Source organism: Mobula hypostoma, chromosome 24 (assembly GCF_963921235.1).
Source record: "Mobula hypostoma chromosome 24, sMobHyp1.1, whole genome shotgun sequence".
Taxonomy (NCBI): domain Eukaryota; kingdom Metazoa; phylum Chordata; class Chondrichthyes; order Myliobatiformes; family Myliobatidae; genus Mobula; species Mobula hypostoma.
In genome coordinates, this window is record NC_086120.1 from 18,786,862 (window position 1) to 18,805,351 (window position 18,490).

Sequence of the window (18,490 nt, forward strand, 5' to 3'; positions counted from 1 at the left end):
TCCAGCTACTTTTGACATTTAAGATTCAAGATTCAAGATTCAAAAAACTTCATTGTCATTCTAACTGTACATCTGCTCTGCAGGGCAGAATGAGACAGCGTTTCCCAGGAGCAGTGCAATCATAACATAACAAACGCAACACTAAATAATAAACATAACGATAAATAGTAAAACACAACAGCCACATGTCAGTTAAAATCAAGTTATAAGTGTCCAGTGCAAGTTAAAAGTGTCCAAAGCAGAGTCAGGTAGAGCAGCTATTTAGTAGTCTGACTGCCTGTGGGAGGAAGCTGTCTAGTAGCCTTGTGGTTTTAGTTTTGATGCTCCTGTAACGTTTGCCTGTTGGCAGAAGAACAAAAAGTTCATGGAGAGGGTGTGAGGGGTCTTTAATGATGTACCGTGTCTTCTGGAGGCATCGACTCTGAAAGAGGTCTTGGACAGAAGGTAGGGAGACCCCAATAACCATCTCTGCTCCCCTAACCACCCTCTGCAAGGCTTTTTTGTCGACAGCACTGCAGCTGGAGTACCAGGTTGTGATGCAAAAGGTCAGCACACGCTCAGCCACGCCTCTGTAGAATGTAGTTAAGATGTTAGTAGGGAGAGATGCTTGTTTAAGCTTCCTCAGAAAGTGCAATCTCTGCTGGGCCCGTTTCACAATCCCAGTGGTGTTCCTGGACCAGGTGAGATTGTCCGAGATCTGCGCCCCAAGGAACTTGACGTTTTCCACTCTCTCCACTGTGGAGCCGCTGATGCTGAGGGGTGTGTGCTCAGGCTGAGACCATCTGAAATCGACGATCATCTCCTTGGTTTTGGTGACATTAAGCATCAAGTTGTTATCACTGCACCAGCTCTCCAGGTGTTTGACCTCCTTCCTGTACATTGTTTCATCATTTTTGCTGATGAGCCTCACCACTGTGGTATCATCAGCAAACTTAATGATCAGGTTCTCCTTGAATCTGGCTGCACAGTCATGTGTTAGCAGTGTTAAACAGCAATGGGCTAAGCACACAGCCTTGTGGGGATCCAGTGCTCAGTGTGATGGAGTCAGAGATGTTCCTGCCAACATGGACTAACTGTGGTCTCTCTGTCAAGAAATCCAGAATCCAGCGACACATGGCAGTGTTAAGGCCAAGCAGCGACAGTTTCTCCACTAATCTCTGCAGGATGATGGTACTGAACGCTGAACTGAAATCAATGTACGGGATTCTGGCATAAGTCTCTTTGTTGTCCAAATCATTACAATCACTGTTGAATAATCTGGAGATCGCCGTTGATCGGAAAGTCAGGCATATACACCATACACCACAGCTAGAAGATTAAATGAGAGCCTGGGTATCCTTCAGCAAGTGCCGCTCCACCCGATACCCCAAAGATTTTCCACCAGTTACAAGTCCCCAACATAATGGAATACATTCCTCTGACCTGGATGACTGCCGTACCAAGAACTCTCAGGAAGCTCAACAGCATCTCTGAGCTAGCAGTCCACTTGACTGGCACACCATCCCTCGCCCTAAATAGTCATTCCTCTACCAGTGGTGCACAATGTCTGTACTGTGTATCATCTACACATTCAGTGCAGTTACTTCCCCCAGTGTACTCCATTACCTTCCAAAGTTTATCCAGTACCAGCATGATCATTAATGGTGGTAGATGCATGGGAACACCAGCATTTGTTGGTCCTCCTAATTGCACAATGTCTTGATTTGGAAATAAATTATTGGTCCCTAATATTACTGATTCTAAGTCTTCAAACTCCCTACCCAACATTATCGGAGTACTTTCTCCTGACTTGCTGCTGCAGACCAAGACAGCAGCTCATCATCTTGTTTGTAAAAGCAATTAGTCATGGATAATAACTGCTAGTCTTGGCAATGGTACCCAGATCCAGAAATGAATGTTTAAAACAAATTCAAATTACTGATTGTTTTGGAACCATGGACTTTTTTTTTTGATAAGGTTCAGACCAGGTTCCTGTACAAAATAGGATGGGTGCAGAGATGCATTAGCTTTGAACTCTTGAACTCTAAGTGAATTGGCGTGGGAATAAAGCAGTATGTGTAGTTGCGGTAGAACATAAAGGTTGAACATAAACCTGTTGCACCTTTTAATGTTTAAGAGGTGCTAAAGCCAGTGTGATTTTTTTTTTGCATCTCATCAGCCTGTCACCACAGTTGTGAAAGCGTGTCACAATTATCTGCATTATTTTCTGATATTAAATTAAATCTGGGACATGCTTACAAGCCTAAAGATTCATTTGCAGAATAGTTATTGAAAAATAATACACGGGATCAAAATTTGATTTAAATATAATTACAGACTGTCCAAGACATTCCAAATCATTGCTGGAAATACGATCAGCTACTTTTTCAGCGCAAGCCATAGTTTGGCATCCTGCCATGATATTCTTCACTTAGCTTTCTTCTAGAGCATTGTGAGGAAAGTTGGCTTAAAATTTGCAATGAGTAACCATTATTGTGCACTTTTGGGAAGGCCCCTTATTGTCTTTTATTTTCTGTCCACTTCCCCCTGTCAGCCTTCCCCATCAAAACTACATCTTTCAGCAATGCCCATTTAGTTGCACTGGAATTTATAGGTCACAGTATTTTTGTTTGCACCGTGTGATAAGATGATCAGACAGGAAACCTTCTTTGTGGAATTGTCATACATGTAATAGGAGTTGGAGAATTGGGTTAAGACAAGAAAGATAATCAATTAGCTTTGTATAATACATATTGCTATACAAATTATTACAGAAAAAAACAAGTTTGAACACTAAGCTGAGTGGTTGGTTTGACAGGAATTTTTAAATGTCAGGCTGCTCATCGCACAAGTGTAGTCTTTGCATTTTTGGGCAATGCTATGTAAAAGTAGATACTTTATACGTTATTGTCGCCAAACAATTGATACTAGAACGTACAGTTATCACAGCGATATTTGATTCTGCGCTTCCCGCTCCCTGGAGTACATATCGATAGTAAATATTAAAAATTTAAATTATAAATCATAAATAGAAAATGGAAAGTAAGGTAGTGCAAAAAACCGAGAGGCAGGTCTGGATATTTGGAGGGTACGGCCCAGATCCAGGTCAGGATCCGTTCAGCAGTCTTATCACAGTTGGAAAGAAGCTGTTCCCAAATTTGACCATACGAGTCTTCAAGCTCCTGAGCCTTCTCCTGGAGGGAAGAGGGACGGGGGATCTGGAACTTGCTGTAATTTTTTAGGTAGATTAGCTCAAAGTATCCATATCACTAATAGGAATAAATCCGTTTGCTTAAAGAATTGGTCTTGCAATAAAACTGATCCACATACCATGATTCTGCACTACAATAATGTGTATAAAAGTATTGTCCTTTCACTCTATTCCTGTCTATCCAGTGCCCGAGATAAATTTCTAGATTTTTTTTGAAGAAGGGAACCAATTAAATGCCAAGGCTTTACTCTGAGCCTTCAGGCCATAAGATGTCTTCAGTTATCTGTGTTTTACTCTTTTCTAAACCTAGATTTTCTGCTGTACTTTCTGTAATTTCAAAATTGGAACAACATTCCCTTATATGTTTAAGTTCAAAGTATGAACTTAGAACCATCTTGCATTTCCCAAAGTCATTCTATACTTTTTCTGACTCAGAAAGACCCACTTCCTTGCGTGTGGTTTCCTGTGATAGCTTTTCAGTTCCTTGAATTAAGCCTAATTCCAGTCTTGTATTAGTACATAAATGAAATTAACATCCTTTTACTTAGCAGACCGGGCTTGCCTATTTGGCTTTTGTATTTAGGATACTGGCAAGTTCTGCAGCTCATGAATAGGTAGATTCCAGAGCTCCAGGACTGTACTTGTGTTGAGTTCTCATTTTTGTCTGCTCTTAACTCGGCCCTATGGCAGTCCTTTGACATAGTCAGTTTCTGCCTTTGGGCTGGCTCCTGGCATTTGGCCCCCATCTCCGGACTCTCACTGGCATTCCATTGCCTTTTTACCTCCATATTTTGGGATCTGTTGCATGTCAACCCTTCATGATGACACAGGACTGGTGAGAACAGCATGGTGTAGATTGTGCCAGGATCACGGTTTAAGCAGGAAGAGGATCATTAGATGCTTCAGATTAACACCCAAGGGTAATTCTAATGCAGTGACCTAAGTTGAGAACAGAAATTAGTTGGGTTACATTGCTGCCCATTGCCACACTGGACTTTGACTAACAGGTAAGCAACCTCCAGGAAAAGATTCTAGAAGCCTCTGGATGAGCCATAATATCAAAAGAACTAATGGCCATGGAGCCAAATGTCAGAACCAATCAGGATCTGTAGAATAGGAACATAAAATTCTGTGCTGCTGCAGAGATCCATATCCTTGAGAGGAATGAAATTGAACAGTGAAAATTAAATGTCACTGTACTTCAGTTCGACCATGTTTTCTAGCATGTAGTGTTGATACATGCTGTGCTTTGAACTAAATGGTCCTTGTCTCTTTTCAGCACAGGTCAACTTTGCTTTCTAATGTGCAGTTTTAAGGACCAACATGAGCTACTGGGTACAGCTCAGACTTCTCCTCTGGAAGAATTTCACTTATCGGAAACGGCAAACTGTGAGTTTCATATTCAGTAAGCTGATTTGGGTTTTGCTGTGTATTGCTTTAAAACAACTAATGCTTGTACTTAAAGTACTAGGTCATAGTAAGATGTGTTTCATTAAATGCTAGCTTAGTGAACGTTTTTACCAAATGTTTTAGTGAATGTTTTGCCGCCTTTGATTGCCAACTCGTTATTAATGAATATATCCATGTATCCTGCCAGTTCAGCAGTACTTCACTGAATTAATCACCATTTGATAGGCTAGTCTATTGTGGTAAGATCATAACAAAGAGCAATCCTATCCTTTCTTGTTTTCTACATACAAATACTTTGCTGGCCAACTGAATAAGAATCAAAGCTTCATTTTGTTGTCAAACTATGTATGTACAATATAACTCTTAATATTTGTCTTCTCCAGATAGCCATTAGATTAAGACAGACCATGGGTGTCGATGAAAGAAAAGACATCAATTCCACCCCCACCCAAAGCCAGCATGAAAAAGAAAAGAAACAAAACTCACAGACCTTAACATCCTCCCCTCGCCCACAGCAAAACACAGCCACATAACAATCCCTGACCCCCTCACTCACAGAAAAGAACAGCAACAGTAGCACCGAACCCCCAAATGCCCCTCACACACAAAAAATTAACAAATTACCCACCCACCAATTGTTCACAAGAAAGAAAACACCAAAAAACTGAAGGAAACCAATATAAAGTACAGTCCAATAATCACATAAACCTCAGAATATGGAAAATGTCTTTTCGTCTGCATAGAAAGGAGAGCAGCTACACGAATTCAGTCCTTCCATAAAGAAGGAACACCAATTCGGGCACGAATGCGATGATCCAGCTGCTGACTGTCTCTGGGAGCCATCACTGACCCCCTCCGCATTCACTTCGATGCTTCAATCTCCCTCGCTGTTTCACTTCATTTCAAAGTTCAGAGTAAATTTATTACCAAAGAACATAAATGTCACCCTATACTACCCTGTGATTGATTTTCTTGCAGGCATTCACAAAGAAACACAATAGAATCAATGAAAAACTGCACACAAGGCAGTCAATATGCAAAAAGAACAAACTGTGCAAGTGCAAAAAGAGAAAATAATAAATAAATGAGCAGTAGATATCATAAACATGAGATAGTGAGTCCATAGCATATGGGAATGGTTCAGTATTGGGGTGAGTGATGTTGAGTGAAGTTTTCTCCTCTTCTTGGTTGAAACTGATCATTGAGGGGTAATAAGTGTTTCTGAACTTGGTGATGTGGTTTCTGAGGCTCCTGTACCACCTTCCTGATGGCAGCAGCGAGAAGAGAGCATGGCCTGGATGGTTTGGGTTCCTGATGATGGATACTGTTTTCCTTCGATAGCACTCCTTGTAGACGTGCTCGATGGTAGGGGTGGCTTTACCCATGATGGACTGGGCTGTATCCCCTACTTTTTGAAAGCTTCTCCGTTCAAGGGTATTGTTTCTCAGTAACAGGCTTTGATGCATCCGATCAGTATACTCTCCACCATGCATCTATGGAAGTTTGCCAAGTTTTAGATGACATGCCAGATCTTTGCAAGCTCCTAAGAATGTAGAAATGCTGCTGTGCTTTCTTTGCTGTAGCACTTACATGCTGGACCCAGGACAGATCCTCTGAAATGTTAACCCCGAGGAATTTAAAGTTGCTGACCCTCTCTACCTTTGATCCCCTGATGAGGACTGGCTTATGGACTTCTGGTTTCCTCCTGTAGTCAATAATAAGCTCTTTGGGTTTGCTGACATTGAGTGAAAGGTTGTTGATGTGGCACCATTCAGCCAGACTTTCCATCTCCAACCTATATGCTGATCCGTCACCACCTTTGATTCCACCTATGACACTGGTGTTATCGGCAAAATTAAGTATGGCATTGAAACTGTCCTTAGCCTCACAATCATAAGCGTAAAGTGAGTAGGGTAGGGGGCATTTTGTTTGAACTTTCTCATCCCTAGCTCAGGAGTCGTGTGAATTTGATTCTAACTTGTAAGCTTCCTAGTTCAGTGCCACGTCAGCAGTCTACATTTCCGTATGGGGCAGAAGTGCTTTACGTAAGGAGCTGTGTGACATTTGTTGCAATAATATCTCAAGCAAGTGATTTTATCTTGTAAGCTAATGCACTCTGTACCCATAAATGACGAAAGGCTGTCAAAGAGGAATTTATAGTAACTGTAATGCTGAAGTGTTTCCTAAAACTGTTATTATATTGCAGTCTTGTAAAGTTAAAGCAGATTTTCCCCCGTCAAGATTTTATTTGTGATGTTATTGTTGTGAATGAAGTTATTTCCATTTTATGACACCAGATATCTGCCACAAGCTCTCTCTCTCTGCCAGGTCTAACTTGGCCAGACGTGGTGGTCAATATTCTCACAGTATTAATGTACTGCAGTGCCAACCTGGGAGGAGCACAAGTATCTTCTGAATGAGATCACCAATTAGTGCTGAATTACGGACAGTTTTGTTCTAATTTGTGCACCTGTTTGCAATGTTATAATACACTGCTGTCATGAATATAGTTCACTGAAAAAAGTGTTCTTCTGCTGTTGAATAGCACTAATAACATTTAAAATGCCTCTGATCAGAAATTCAAGCTTAAATGTTGGAGTTTATTTGGATGTAGAGAGCATTCCAATCATCTGGGTCCTCTTCCACTCCTCCCCACTCCATAATACCACCTGCACACTTTTTACTGGGGTGCTGTGGGCATGGTCTGGCCTTGGAATCTACTTGAATGCTATTTCTGTCCCTGCACAAGGCAGCTTAAAACTCCATTTCAGGTCCTTATTCAATGTTTTACTTTAAAATGACAAAAACCCATGTTTAGTATGTGACTGGTGTACAAAATCTATGTATGAACCACAGAGGCATCTCTCAGTGCTGTAGCTTGTTTTCTCTTCAAATGGTGTTATTTATAGAAATGATGGGACTGTGGTTTCAGTACAGCAGTGTTCTCTGCCCACAATCTGCTCTTCAGATTACATTATATGATTTTGCCTGCTGATTCCGATCACCAGGGGCTAATAGAGAATAGACGGTGGTCACATAATGTTTTAAGGTCTATAGTATAGGGCAGTCTTTCCCAGGAATCTCTCCAAAAGCAACAACAGTCAATTTCATCTCTCTCCTGAGGAATGGTTACAATAGATTTTGTCCTACTGGCTGAATTTTAAAAAAAAGTTGTGATGCTAACCAGAGTTTGCCATCACAGCGAAGTCTGGAGTGTCCTGGCCAATGTTAACTTCAAATCAGCGCCTGTAATTAAGACCATTTGACATAGGAGCAGAATTAGGCCATTTAACTCCACCTTTCCATCATGGCTGATTTTATTATGCCTCTCAACTCCATTCTCTTGCTTCCTCCCCATAACATTTGACGCCCTTACTAATCAAGAACCTATCAACCTCTACTTTAAATATACCCAATGAGTTGTTCTTCACAGTAATCTGTGGTAATGTATTCCACCCTCCGGCTAAGGAAATTTCTTCTCATCACTGTTGTATTCTGAGGCTGGGTCTCCTGGTCCTAGACTCCCCCACTATAGGAAATATTCTCTCCACGTCTACTCTATATAGGCCTTTCCGTGTTCAACAGGTTTCAATGAGGTCCTGCTTCATTCTTTTAAACTCCAGTGGCACTAAACAGGAGATTTGGTCATTATAATATTATACTTTGTCAGAGTTCGTTAAACAAATTGGCTGTGCAATTCCTTCATTTCAGTAGTGATAAATTTAAATATATTCATACCATTAGCTATCTATCCATGATGTTTGCTGTGATTGTGTTCTGCTGTCAAACTGAACAGATCATTGGTGCTGGGCTTATTAAAGATGATTTTTGTGTGATATAGAATGTTCTGCATGCAGCCAGTATTGAAATGTGTGGTAACATTCATAACTTTCTGCACTATTTGTTTTGCAGATTCAACTGGTTATTGAGCTATTATGGCCTCTCTTTCTCTTCTTTATCTTAATCTCAGTACGCCAATCCCACCCACCGTTTGAGCAACATGAATGTAAGTAATATGCAGCTGCTTTGTGAGAATACTTTAACCCCCTCCACCCCTACTCTTCTCCTCCCCCCACCCCAAGCTACACCCATTTATAGTTCCCTCTCCTTGGCTGAAGACCCCAACTCTTACTGAAGTTCTGTTCTGCAGATTTTAACTTTTACTTGGGTACAGATTCCACACATGCACGGTGACCTCTGGGAATGTACACGTTTTCATTCCTAGTACATGACTTTTGATTTTGATTGTCAATGAGGTGGTTAACCTAGTAATAGGGGGAGTGAGTTCTGTTGGGAAGTGAGATTAATTTGCATATCAAGATGAGCCAAACCAAATTTTGGAGCCTCCTATACTTTCCACCTTTTCTTCTCACCATCCTGCTCCCTCCTGTTGGAAAGACAGAGGGATATTAGCCACTCCTGTCAAAAGTTCTCCATCAGACTGCAGGAAACTACTACATCATAGTTTGCTGCCTAAACCATTCTTTCTTGCTTCCCCGCCCCCCCCCGCCCACCTTCTAACTCTGACTCCTCATCTTTTTTTTCTCCAGTCCTGATGAAGGGTCTCAGCCCGAAACGTTGACTGTACTTTCATAGTTGCTGCCTGGCCTGTTGAGTTCCTCCAGTAATTTGTGTGTTTGCTTGGATTTCCAGCATTTGCAGATTTTCTCTTGTTGTTTTTCTTTGCTTTATTTTCTTGTAGCTTTCCTAAACCAAACTACCATAAATGCTACCATACACTTGCAAGATGATAGCAGGGTTAATAGAATACCAATCCCATCTTGGTACGTGCTTGACCATTGGTGGTGGATCTGCTGCCAGGATGTACAAATCTTTAAAATTATTCATGTCACTTTCATTAAGTACATGTAGGCTAATGGCACCTAGTATATATGGAGAGACATATATTGGTATATGTACACTATATCGATAAGCATCTGGAGACTTGCTGCGAGGTGAATGTGTAATATCCTCTGATCAGTGGATATACTATGTACAATATTAGTATTCACTTTTCAAAGTGAAGCTGGCATGAGCTGCCAGTGAAACTTGATTGTCAGGGTACAACCTCATGAAAAAGTGTTGTCTGTAGAAATGGGACCAATGCCTTAAGATGTTACAGAGAAATACACAATTCCTGAGGGCAAGTATCACTCTTGGCTTATTGGGCTTCCTTTGAAGTAGACTTCTGTGTTCTAAGTTTTTCTCTTTGCTGACCTTTATTCCAATAGAACATCTTCACTCACCACTATCCTAAATTTGAAAGGAATCTGTCCTTGTGTTGTATTAGCCTCATGTATCAATATTAGACTGCCAGCTGCCTGATTGTTCCTTGAGCAAGTTACCATTATTTTAGCTAAAGATATATGTTTGACCTGATTTTATTTTTTGACAAAGATTATCACAAGATATTTCGTGTGGCAAGTGGTGTTTTTGCAATTTAGATTAGTGTTTGGCTGCAATGTTTGCAAGTAACGTATGAGTTTATAGCTCCAGGCTCGAGAAGCTGTGGTTACTCTCCTTAGAGCAGACTACAAAGTGATTTGAGGGAGGTGTACACAATCAGGACTGGTTTAGATAAGGTAAATAGAGGGTTGGTAGTGATGATAGGCAGATTTCCCATTAGTGGAGGGTTCAGATACAGAGAGATTGATATCATATCTTGGGCAAAAGGTACAGTGGGAAACGAGAAAACGTGCTTACACAAAGCAGTATTAGCTGTCTGCATTCTCATTGCATGTATGAAATGTGAAAATGGAATCAACAGGAACCTCTGAGATAATGTGAAGGACAAGTTTTCAGGACTGTGAAGAAAACACCATGGAAATGCAGCTGATAGGATTAAGACAGGTGCAGATTCAGTGGGCTGACTGGCCACCTTCTGCACTGCAGCAGTTTTATGAAATGGGAATTCTGCCTTCAAGTGCAGGGAATGAAATGGTAATCTTGTTCCTGACAGCAGAGTACTTGGAAACATAAAATATTTGCTCTATTTCTGAGTTAATTCCTAAAGGCTGTTTGATGGTAGTAGATTGCATATCAACAGTTAAGCTTGCCAAAATCATCCAAACATGAAGTGTTGTAGTTGCAACTCTTTTAAAGTTAATTGCTATTACACCTGAATTAATTAACAATTTCTGACAAAAATAGAAAACTTGATATCCTTATGATTGAGTAGGAGGGTTAAGTTTTCATTTGGGTTCACAGTTTGCCTGTTTCTCTTGATAGGTCATTTTCCAAACAAAGCACTACCATCAGCAGGGACACTGCCATGGATACAAGGAATCATCTGCAACGTTAACAATCCTTGCTTCCAGTATGCTACACCAGGAGAAACTCCAGGAGTTGTGGGAAATTTCAACCAATCCATGTAAGAGGTGTTATATCTCCTGTTTCACCAAAGAAGTATCTATATCCAACCCATGCAGGATAGAAATTGTCGAGTGCTAACTCACACAAATCAGTGCAATGCATGTTGAAGGAAGTCCCGATCAAATCATGCAAGAATTCATTCAATTTATTTTGGAGTACTCTGCCCAGTTGCACATTTCATCAGTTGGAAACAGAAAAGAAAAGAGATTTCCATTAATAAGGTCCAAGTTGTGTGAAAAGACTGGACTAACGTAACACTTGTACTTTCCCTCTGAAATATATTTCCATTAACTTTAGTGGAAATTAACTCCTTTAGTTAGGACCTACTTTATCAGAACCAAATTTCGGAAGTACTGTATAACTCAAGGTAAATGATTGCTTAGAGCAACTGAGTATAATTGGAGATGGCCAGCTGGGTCTAATCAGAGGCAACCAATGTGGCTTTTTCATGTTTGACCAAGCTGATAGAATTTTTGAAGAGGTAACCAAGCGTATTGATGAGGTCAGAGCAGTTCTGAACTCTACACTATAGAAGGATGCGATTATGCCACAGAGAGTACAGGAGAGATTCACCAGGAGGTTTCTTGGAATGGAATGATTCGGTTATGAGAGACCAGAGAAGCCTAGTGTGTTCTACCTGGAGCAGAGGAAATTAAGAAGGGACATAGTTGAGGTAGATAAAACTGAGTGTAGAAGATGTAAGCGTCAGGAAGCTTTGCCCTATACCAGAGGTAGATGAAAAAAAAGACACAGATTTAGGATAAAGGTGAATTCAATCAGTGGGGGACATTTTTGATCCAGAGAGTGACAACTACCTGGAGTACCGTGCTTAAGGAAATGATTGAAACTGGGTAACTGACAACCTCTTAAAGACTCTGGATGGGTTCTTGAATCACTTGTACATGGAAGCATATGGACCTCTGAGATGGATTTATTGCAGATGGGTGCTCACCGGTCAGTGTGGATGTGGTGATGTGGTTTCCTTGCTGTGCACTTTTAACTCTAAGACAAAGTATGGCTGTGTTGCACATTTAATGTAAGGAACTGAGGCTAATTACACCCCCCCCCCCGCCTTAAGATTTCTGACCTAAAAAGTTATCATGTAAGCAAATTAGAAAAAAATGGAAGTGTTAAGTCTTGCTTATTATCTTTATAAAATGAGGCCAGAAACTGAATTAATAGTGTTACCAATATGTGAAATTAGCTTCTAGGTATAACAATGGAGGTGAAAATTGCGGAACCACTTAAGGACCAGTTGTGTATCTGTGATGATGATTTTTCCGGCCAGATGATTTGTAGATAGCTTGTATGATCTACATCAACTGAATTTTTGATCAGTAGTCTGTTGTTTAATCATGTTCCCCAGTATTTGTTCAAATTTGTGATTTATCTCTATTTAACCAGCAGATCTTTTGGTCTGCTTGTCCATAACTTGTAGGTAAGATTTCAGCCATTGTTGGAATGGAAATCAGCTGTATTGAAACCTAGAACTCTCCCATCTTCTCTCTTCCAATCTTGCTTTGACAATATTCATTTCAGGATCTGGTAGCCTCCTAGGTGTTGGCATCACTTGTCAGTACTGTCCTTTTGCCTCTCTGTACCCCTCAATGCCACTCCCCTACCCTCACTGTTATGGGCCCTCTCTTTAGCCTCTCTTGATCCTCTCCACTCACAAATTCTGTTAACAATGTGAGATGCAGACAGCAGCAGCAAAATACTTCTGAAGTTGGCCAGAGTTGAAGGTTTTCTTGTCCTCTGGACAAATGCCACGAAATTAAGACTCCTCATGGAGCATTTCCGTGCTTTGCCATATGGAGCAGAAATGTCTTGGGTTTCATTATTGCTAAGTTAACAAATCACGAAGTAGGGAATGCTGGGGCTCCAGCGTGGATGTTCATACACCTGCAAGGTGTAAACAAGTGTCTTTTGTCCATGAGCACCTTCTTTGAACATATTTTCCAAGATGAGGGAGAAAAGATCACCTTGTGTTGTTCTTAAATGTGTTCAGTGAGCAGGTTGATGTTCATTGTGACACTTCACACATGAATGGGAACTAGAATAAGAAAACTAAAGATCCTACACATTCTAACAGTCAGCTCTGTCACAGAAGGAGAGGAGATGCACTTAATAATTGGTCAGTTTCCCTTGCATATCTGAGGAGAGAGACCATTTTATAATAAGTAACTTTGGCAACTTTTCATCTACTGTAGACCACTTATGATAGACATGCTTCTGCTGTCTTTCCACAGTGTTTCTCGGTTGTTCTCGGATGCTCAGAAGGTATTGCATCATGCCAACAGGGAACACATTCTACAGAGCTTCCATGAATTCATGAGCACGCTGAGAAAGCTGATTGATGACATCCGTCCTTTGTCAGGTATGAGTTTCAGTATCTGAAGTAATGCAGAAACATTGAAGTTATTCCTCAGTCTTTACATTCCTTATTCAAGACTGTTAGAAGAAGCGTCAAAGTTACATCATGGACTTTTGTCTTAATAATGAATTGCAAACATCAATTAAGGAACACTAACCTAGAAATTTGGATTCATAGCAGTACTTTTAACTGCATTTTTTTTCCATGAATGGAAATCCATTGCAACTATCTTTGGTAGAATTTCTCCTGTTGAGACCTACAACTGGTCTCTTATGAGCACAATTCACCCTTGTGCACTTAATGGGATATCGATATCAACCACAAATAGGATCACGTCATACCTTGTGCAACTCTCCTTTCAGAGAATTGAGATGAAAATTAGACCAAGTGGTCTTAGGGAGGACCATTATTGAGCAAAAATAAGTGCTTCACAATGTGGTGATAGATTAAGAGAATTGAACAAGGATAAGTCTCTTTGATCCTTTGGGCTCATTAATGTTACACATGATGCTGACTACCATACATCTTACAGACTCTCTTATCCAAAACCAGGCCTTGGTTGATCCTAAGGGTCCTCATTCTTTCTTCTTTTTGAAAGAAATCGAAAACACTTTCAACATGGGAACACCCCACAGTGTCAGCTACAGATGGCTGACCCTCAAGAGGATTGAGGAGCAGTTCCTAGGCTCGAGCCTCTCCTCCATGCTTGAATATATTATGTCCCTTGAGAGGTGGCTTGATCGAGGTGTACAAGATGAGAAGCATAGATTAAGTGGACAGTCAGACTTTTGTTTTTCTCCTGCCAGGGCTGAAATGTCTAATACAAGTGGTAGAACATAACCTCAAGGTGTTGGGAGAAAAGGATGTCAGAGGTAGATTTCCTTGTACCCAGGGACTGGAGGGTGTGTGGAATGCACTGCCAAAGTGCTGGCAGAGGCAGATATGTTAGGAACATTTAAGAGATTTTTAGGGAGGCAAATAGATGAAAGAAAAGTAGAGGGCTATGTGGGAAGGAATGGTTAGATTGATCTCGGAGTAGGTTAAAGGGTCAGCACAATTTCATGGACCGAAGGGCCTGTATTGTATGATACTGTTCTGTGTGCTGGCCTGAAAACACCTGCCGCCTGCACAATGACTGTTTCACCATTTTAATTGAAAAATGGAGGAAAGGTGTAGAATTAATCCAATGGTCTGTTGATTTAATCAGACACTCAATCTCTTCAGTAGCACCACCACCGGCTTTAAGTAGTGTTGAAACCTCTGAATGGAAATCCAAAGTGGCAAATGCCAGAAATACTCAGCAAGTTAACAGCATCTGAGGAGATAAGAACCACTGTTCCCCCTGATGCACTATCAATTACTCCAAAAGACTGGAAGTAGAGTAAATACTGAAAGGCTTTTATTAGCAGTAAAATGGGTGCTCGTCCATTCTGTGTCTGTCCTGGACTGAGAGAGGAGCAGTGACACAATCGCCTTTATTCAGGGGTCTGTGGGAGGAGCCACAGGAGCAGTCAGCAGAGGGGCGTGTCCAGACAGTTAACCCAGTTACAACCTATATTCACGGTTTACCACACCCCCTATGCTACACTGGTACACGGCTGAGCAGTAACTGAAATGCTCCCACGCACATAGTCTTCGTTGTCGCGCAGCAGGAATTGGACGCAGCTAGAAAAAGTTAATGAAATGTGAAAGTTTTTCTTTATACTGTATTTCATTATACCCTTCAATTAATAAATAAAATCAAAAGAATGTGATTTTTCAGTTATCGTTCTAAATATTCATAGTATGCAGTATCACAAAAAAGTGCCACACAGTTTCAGGCCCTGTAAAAATTCAGGGATTCAAAGTGCATTTATTATCGAAGTATGCATACGGAATATTGCTCTGAGATTTGTCCTCCTGCAGGTACCTGCGAAATAAAGAATCACCAGGGAACCCCTTCAAAAAAGCGTCAAAAGCACCCAATGCGCGAAAAAAAAAGAACGAATTGCGCAAATGGCAAAAAGCAAGTGAACAACACGTAGAAAATCAAACTGGGAGTCCGGTCATATTTGGTTTAGTTCACATCAGCGCTGCAGGGCCTTCCTTTGCCAAAACGGCCCAGACCACACTGATCGCTCTGATCAAACCACTCAAAAACAGCAGAACAAAAATGAGTAACCGGAATCCAGAACATTAACCAGAATCCAAGAACACAGGCTCAAAGTGAATCCACAGCCTCGCTGATCAATCCTGGCAATGTGGATCCCCAGACTCCTGCGCTTTCCTCCCGACAGCAGCTACCAGGCAGACGACGCCAAACATGCACTCGTCCTCCGTTCTCATCCTCATCGACTTCAGCTTTGCTCAGCGCCTCAATCAGAGAGAAGCAATAGAGTCAATCGGGGCTCGCACCCTCAGCGCCTCAACTGGAGAAGAGCAGTAGAGATAATCAGGTGCTTGTACCCTCGATGCCTTAATGGGAGAGAAGCAAAGGAGTCGATCAGGGGCTCGCGCTTCGCCTCCAAGCCTCCAGGCTGCACACTTTGCTCCAAACCTCACCAGACTCCCTCAGACAGCAAAGCACCAGATCGCTCAATAGGCCCAAACTACAAATATACTCAGTGGCCACTTTGTTAGGTATCTCCTCTACCTAATAAGGTGGCCACTGAGTGTAAGTTCATGGTCTTCTGCTGCTGTAGCCCAGCCACATTGAGCTTCGGTGTGTTGTGCGTTCAGAGATGTGCTTCTGCACACCATTGTTGTAATGTGTGGTTAGTTGATTTACTGCCATCTTCCTGTCAGATTGAAGTAGCCTGGCTATTCTCCTCTGACCGCTCATTAATAAGGCATTTTCACATATAAAATTGCTGCTCACTGGATGTTTTTTGTTTTTTGTGCCATTATCTGTAAAACCTAAAGACTGTTGTGTGAGTAAATCCAAGGAGGTCAACAACTACTGAGAGAACTCACACCACCCTGTATGGCACCAATGATCATTCCACGGTCAAAGTCACGTAGATTACATTTCTCCCCCTGTCTGATGTTTGGTCTGAACAACAATTGAACTTCTGGTGCTTAAGATATAGGAGAATAAATAGGCCATTTGGCCCATCAAGACTGCTCTGCAATTTCATCGTGGCTAATTTGTTATCCTCCTCAACCCTATTCTCCTGCCTTCTCCTCTTAATATTTGCTGCCTTTGCTAATCAAGAACCTATCAACCTCTGTTTTAAATATACCCAATGACTTGGTCTCTACAGTCATCAGTGGAAATGAATTCCACAGAGTCAACACCCTCTGGTTTAAGAAATTCCTCCTCTTCTCTATTCTAAATGTATGTCCCTCTGCAGGCTTTTATGCATTGAGTTGCTGCCACATGATTGGCTGATTAGATATTTGCATTAACGAGTGGTTGTACCTAACAAAGTGACCACTGAATTGTATCTGCCCTTTTGTCACCCTGACAGCTGGGTGACATGTTAATTTTATTGTGCCTTAATAAACTTGGTACAGAAATAGAGATCAAAGTTGCTGGTGAACGCAGCAGGCCAGCCAGCATCGCTAGGAAGAAGCACAGTCGACATTTCAGGCCAAGACCCTTCGTCAGGACTAACTGAAGGAAGAGTTAGTAAGAGATTTGAAAGTGGGAGGGGGAGATCCAAAATGATCTCAAAGCAGTTCTCCGTAACTACCGCCACCTCCAACGGGATCCCACCACTAAGCACATCTTTCCTCCCCCACTCTCTCTGCTTTCCGCAGGGGTCGCTCCCTACGCGACTCCCTTATCCATTCGTCCCCCACATCTCTCCCCACTGATCTCCCTCCTGGCACTTATCCTTGTAAGCAGAAAAAGTGCTACACATGCCCTTACACTTCCTCCCTTACCACCATTCAGGGCCCCAGACAGTCCTTCCAGGTGAGGCGACACTTCACCTGTGAGTCAGCTGGGGTGATATACTGCGTCCGGTGCTCCCGATGTGGCCTTCTATATATTGGTGAGACCCGACGCAGACTGGGAGACCGCTTTGCTGAACACCTACGCTCTGTCCGCCAGAGAAAGCAGGATCTCCCAGTGGCCACACATTTTAATTCCACATCCCATTCCCATTCTGACATGTCTATCCACAGCCTCCTCTACTGTAAAGATGAAGCCACACTCAGGTTGGAGGAACAACACCTTATATTCCATCTGGGTAGCCTCCAACCTGATGGCATGAACATTGACTTCTCTAACTTCCACTAATGCCCCACCTTCCCCTCGTACCCCATCTGTTATTTATTTTTATACACACATTCTTTCTTTCACTCTCCTTTTTCTCCCTCTGTCCCTCTGACTATACCCCTTGCCCATCCTCTGGGTTCCCCCCCCCCCTTGTCTTTCTCCCTAGGCCTCCTGTCCCATGATCCTCTCGTATCCCTTTTGCCAATCACCTGTCTAGCTCTTGGCTGCATCCCTCCCCCTCCTATCTTCTCCTATCATTTTGGATCTCCCCCTCCCCCTCCCACTTTCAAATCTCTTACTAACTCTTCCTTTCAGTTAGTCCTGACGAAGGGTCTCGGCCCGAAACGTCGACTGTACCTCTTCCTAGAGATGCTGCCCGGCCTGCTGTGTTCACCAGCAACTTTGATGTGTGTTGCTTGAATTTCCAGCATCTGCAGATTTCCTGTTGTTTACAGAAATAGAGATGTACTCAAAGGTTTTTTTTACATTCCTGTTCTGACTTAAAAATGAGTGGAAGAAATGTAAGAAATTCTGGCCAGCTTTCTAATGTCCAGACAGGATTACAATTAAAAGCACTTATTGAGATTGCCACGTTGGGAATCATGAAATCATCTGTTTACTTGCATGAGGTCAATAATAATTTCTCACTTTATCTGATGATAGATGTTCCTCTGAACTTGCTGTCCCTTGTTTTCTGAGATGATCTGCTTGGACTCAAAGGGCTGAATGGCCTGTTTCTGTGGCATATCTTTTTACAACTCTGACTCTGACACTTCTTAAAGTTAAGCGAAGTCTAAACTCAAGCTTCCAACACATTATAATGCATTCGAATATATCAAGTATTTCTACAAGCTTGGGCCATTTGCATTTTGTCAGTAAGTCTGAAAGTTCAAAATCGAAAGTAGACTTATTATCACTCTAAAAGTCTGTATATATTACC

The 18,490-nt window shown here is 41.7% G+C and overlaps 1 protein-coding gene across 2 annotated transcripts in view; it reads left to right on the forward strand.

Moving 5' to 3' along the window:
* The window catches only part of LOC134337480 (phospholipid-transporting ATPase ABCA1-like), a 214,183-nt gene that overhangs the window by 33,586 nt on the left and 162,107 nt on the right, over positions 1 to 18,490 (forward strand). For both annotated transcript variants that reach the window (XM_063032530.1, XM_063032531.1), the window contains exons 2-5: positions 4,470 to 4,579; positions 8,513 to 8,606; positions 10,829 to 10,970; positions 13,222 to 13,349. In XM_063032530.1, coding sequence (XP_062888600.1) covers positions 4,514 to 4,579; positions 8,513 to 8,606; positions 10,829 to 10,970; positions 13,222 to 13,349 — 430 coding nt within the window. In that variant the 5' untranslated portion in view covers positions 4,470 to 4,513. The remainder of the gene's footprint in view (positions 1 to 4,469; positions 4,580 to 8,512; positions 8,607 to 10,828; positions 10,971 to 13,221; positions 13,350 to 18,490) is intronic.